Raw genomic sequence first — 3,011 nt, 5'->3', positions numbered from 1 at the left:
AGAGGGGAGGCAGGCGGCCTCTTCCCTCCCTTAGGTGTGCGCTGGGCCGTCACTCCGCGGAGACGCCCTCCGTCCCCCGTGCTCCGTGCTGACAGGGGCAGGGGGCACCCAGAGTGTTAATAAACGCACGGCTGACAGTGGAGGATCTTGCGATTTTTTTGGTTCATCCTCACCTGAGGGTATTTTTTCCGTTGATGTTTTTTTAGAGAGTGGAGGGGGGGAGGTGGAGAGAAACATCGATTGGTTGCCTCCCTCACATAGCCTGATAGGGGCTGGGGATCGAACCCATGGCCCTCTGGTCCCGGGCCGGCGCTCTAACTACTGGCCAACCCGCCACGGTGAGTCTCTCTGGGTCTTTGAGGACCAGCAGGCCCCCCGGCTCAGGCCCTGGCTGTGTGGGGCGGGTCCGGTAAAGAAGCTTTCCCGCATCAGGCCCCCGTGCCCCGCCCCCACCTGGATGATGGACTGCAGCTCCTGGATCTTGGTCTTGAGCATCTCGTTCTCGCGCTCCAGCTCCAGCACCTGCTCCCTCTTGGGCCGGCTCTCGATGTCGTTCTTGAGCTTCAGGGACTGGTTCCGCTCCAGCTTGCACTCCTCCTCCATCTTGTTCAGCCGGTGCTTCAGCTGGTCGATCTGCAGCCGGGCGCCCAGGGGGCAGGGTTGGCAGGGGCCCAGGAGGCATCGCTCCCAGGTCCCCTGATGCGGCCCCACCTGGGCCACGCCCTCCCTCCCTCCTTCCGTGGCGGCCAGGAAGGGCCCACAGAGCCTCTTCCAGTAACACCAGCCGCCCCTCCCGGCTGAGGGGGTTCCCGATTCGCTGTTTAGAACAATTCAAAGGCTCTCTATGTCCCTTGGAAAATTCCGAGTAACCGTGGGGTGAAACGGGTGACAGATGAGGGTAAAACCGGTATCCCCGAGGCATTGGCCATCTCGATGCCCTTTCACCATGGTCCTCAGAGCTCCCTGTGAGCCCAGCTCTGGGCTCACCCTGACTCCCCCCAGAGCGGCCCTGCTCCCCTAGGCGTTGTCCTTGTGGGTTCACAGCAGGTTTCACTGGAAAGGACATTCCTTCTGCTGAAAGGTCCCAGGCTCAAAGGTCCCCCCTGCCGGGAGCAGTTCCAACATCTGGTCACGGGGCAGCTGGAGACGTGCTGGGCGTCACCCGTGGGGTGAGCGTCAGGAACCGGGGCCAGAAGACTCTCATACCTGGTGCCCAGGCGAGTCTGCTGCCCCGGACCCTGGCCTCGGCAGGGCACCCAAAACGGGGGCTCGTGTTCAAGGCTGCAAGGAGGGGAGCCCCAGAGGGGGGTGTCCTGTCAGTTCCAGGCTCACGGAGAGGCGGGCATCAAGGAGTCTGGCAGGTGGAGGGCCGCGGCTTTAGCTGGAAAAGGCCAGCTCTGCACCCCCACCCCCCGGGCCGGGGTGGGGGCGGCGGGGAGGCCGCAGGGGAGCAGCCTGGGGCTGAGATGTGCCGAGGGACTGCCTTTCAGTTCTAGACACGCTTCCTCACTATGACTACATCTCAGGGAGGGAGAGTTCCAGCAGAGAACCGTGTGAGCCCCACCCTCGGTTAATGTCTGCATGTGCCGGGTAACAGGCACAAGAGTCACTCCTGCTTAGAGACCGTGGGGAAAGGCCTGGTCAGCATCCTGTGCTGGGCCCGGGTCCCCAGTGGCCCCTGAGTGGGCATGGCGTGGCGCACGGAGGGGCGCACACGGGACCAGCCACTCCCCCAGCGGCTCAGACACCCGAGGGCGTGGGTGTTACGGCCGTGATTGCCACCGACAAATGAGGAAACTGAGGCCGAGGGTCAACTAACGGGGAAGCGGAAGCCAGATGTGAATTCCCATCGATGATAGTTCAGGCTCCTGCTCTTCACACACACGTCCCACCGCCCGTTACGCCTCGGATCCCATCCGCCCGATTCCAGGGGGCTGTTTACTGATCTGTCCGCCGCAGCTAAGTTGCATGTGACCCGACCAGAAATCAGGTTATTTATCCCCGCGTCCCCACGGTGCTCAGCACATGCCTCACGCGTGGCAGGTGCCTCATAAATATCCCAAGTCTATCTCCACCCGAGGCCGGAGTGATCCATCCAGAAATAAATCAGCCGTCACTCCCAGCCCCCCGGCCTTCAGCGTTCCCGTCACCTGGGATGAACGGCAGCGGTCTCACCACGAACCCTCCAGCGGGGTCCTGGCCGCCTCCTCCACCCCCCACCTCCTGCCCCGCCACTTGCTCCTGTGGCTCCAGAAACACCACCAACATGCCCCTTGCTCGGGGCCTCGGTCGCTGGGAGCTCCACCCTGAGACTGGCGTGGCCCATGGCCCTCCCTGTCCTCGGCCTCTGCCCCGCGTCCCCGCTCACTGGCCTCCCCGACCGTCCCCCAAGACAGCACCTGCCCGCCGGCCCCTGCTCTTTGCGTTCCTCCTGAACAGCGCTCAGCACTGCCAGGCCTTTGTCTGCTGTTCTCTGGTGAGAGTGGCTCTGGGTCAGGGGTTTGGGGCTTGAGTCACGCATCCCTGGGAAAGCGCCTGGTGCGGGGGGCGCTCAGGACTTGAAAGGAATGAACCGGTTAAGCAAATGCCCTTCCCTGTCTGCACTCGGGCGCTAAAGTCTTTAATGACAGCATCACGTGCTGGCGGCCCGTTCACCGACAGGCGTCCTGGCTCTGGGACTGGGCCCGGCTGACCTTTCTGCTCACAGCAGTGCTGGCAGAGCCTGCGCCCAGGCCCCCATGCCTCCTGCCCCCGCAGCGGGCGCGGTGCCATCTCCTCGCTGACTCCTGGGGACCACCATCTGAGCGCGGCCCCTTGTGCTCCCTGCCCCAGGGATTCAACAGTCTGTCCCATGTTTCCATGTCTCTGGTTTTATTTATCAGTTTATTGTGTTAGATTCCACATATAAGTGAAATCATGTGATATTTGTCTTTCTCTAAGCCAGTAATCTTTCTTCAATGTAAAATAAACTGAAACATCCACTCTTGCATGATTAATTGTGCTATCATGAA

At 62.0% G+C, this 3,011-nt stretch overlaps 1 protein-coding gene across 1 annotated transcript in view; it reads right to left on the bottom strand.

Annotated features, from left to right (window-relative positions):
• The window catches only part of CARD11 (caspase recruitment domain family member 11), a 54,748-nt gene that overhangs the window by 43,320 nt on the left and 8,417 nt on the right, over positions 1-3,011 (bottom strand). The window contains exon 4 of the mRNA XM_015565153.1: positions 331-797. Coding sequence (XP_015420639.1) covers positions 331-797 — 467 coding nt within the window. The remainder of the gene's footprint in view (positions 1-330; positions 798-3,011) is intronic.

This window comes from Myotis davidii, unplaced genomic scaffold (assembly GCF_000327345.1).
Source record: "Myotis davidii unplaced genomic scaffold, ASM32734v1 scaffold399, whole genome shotgun sequence".
NCBI lineage: Eukaryota > Metazoa > Chordata > Mammalia > Chiroptera > Vespertilionidae > Myotis > Myotis davidii.
The sequence above is the reverse complement of the archived record's forward strand: the minus strand, read 5'-3'. Positions and strand labels throughout refer to the sequence as shown.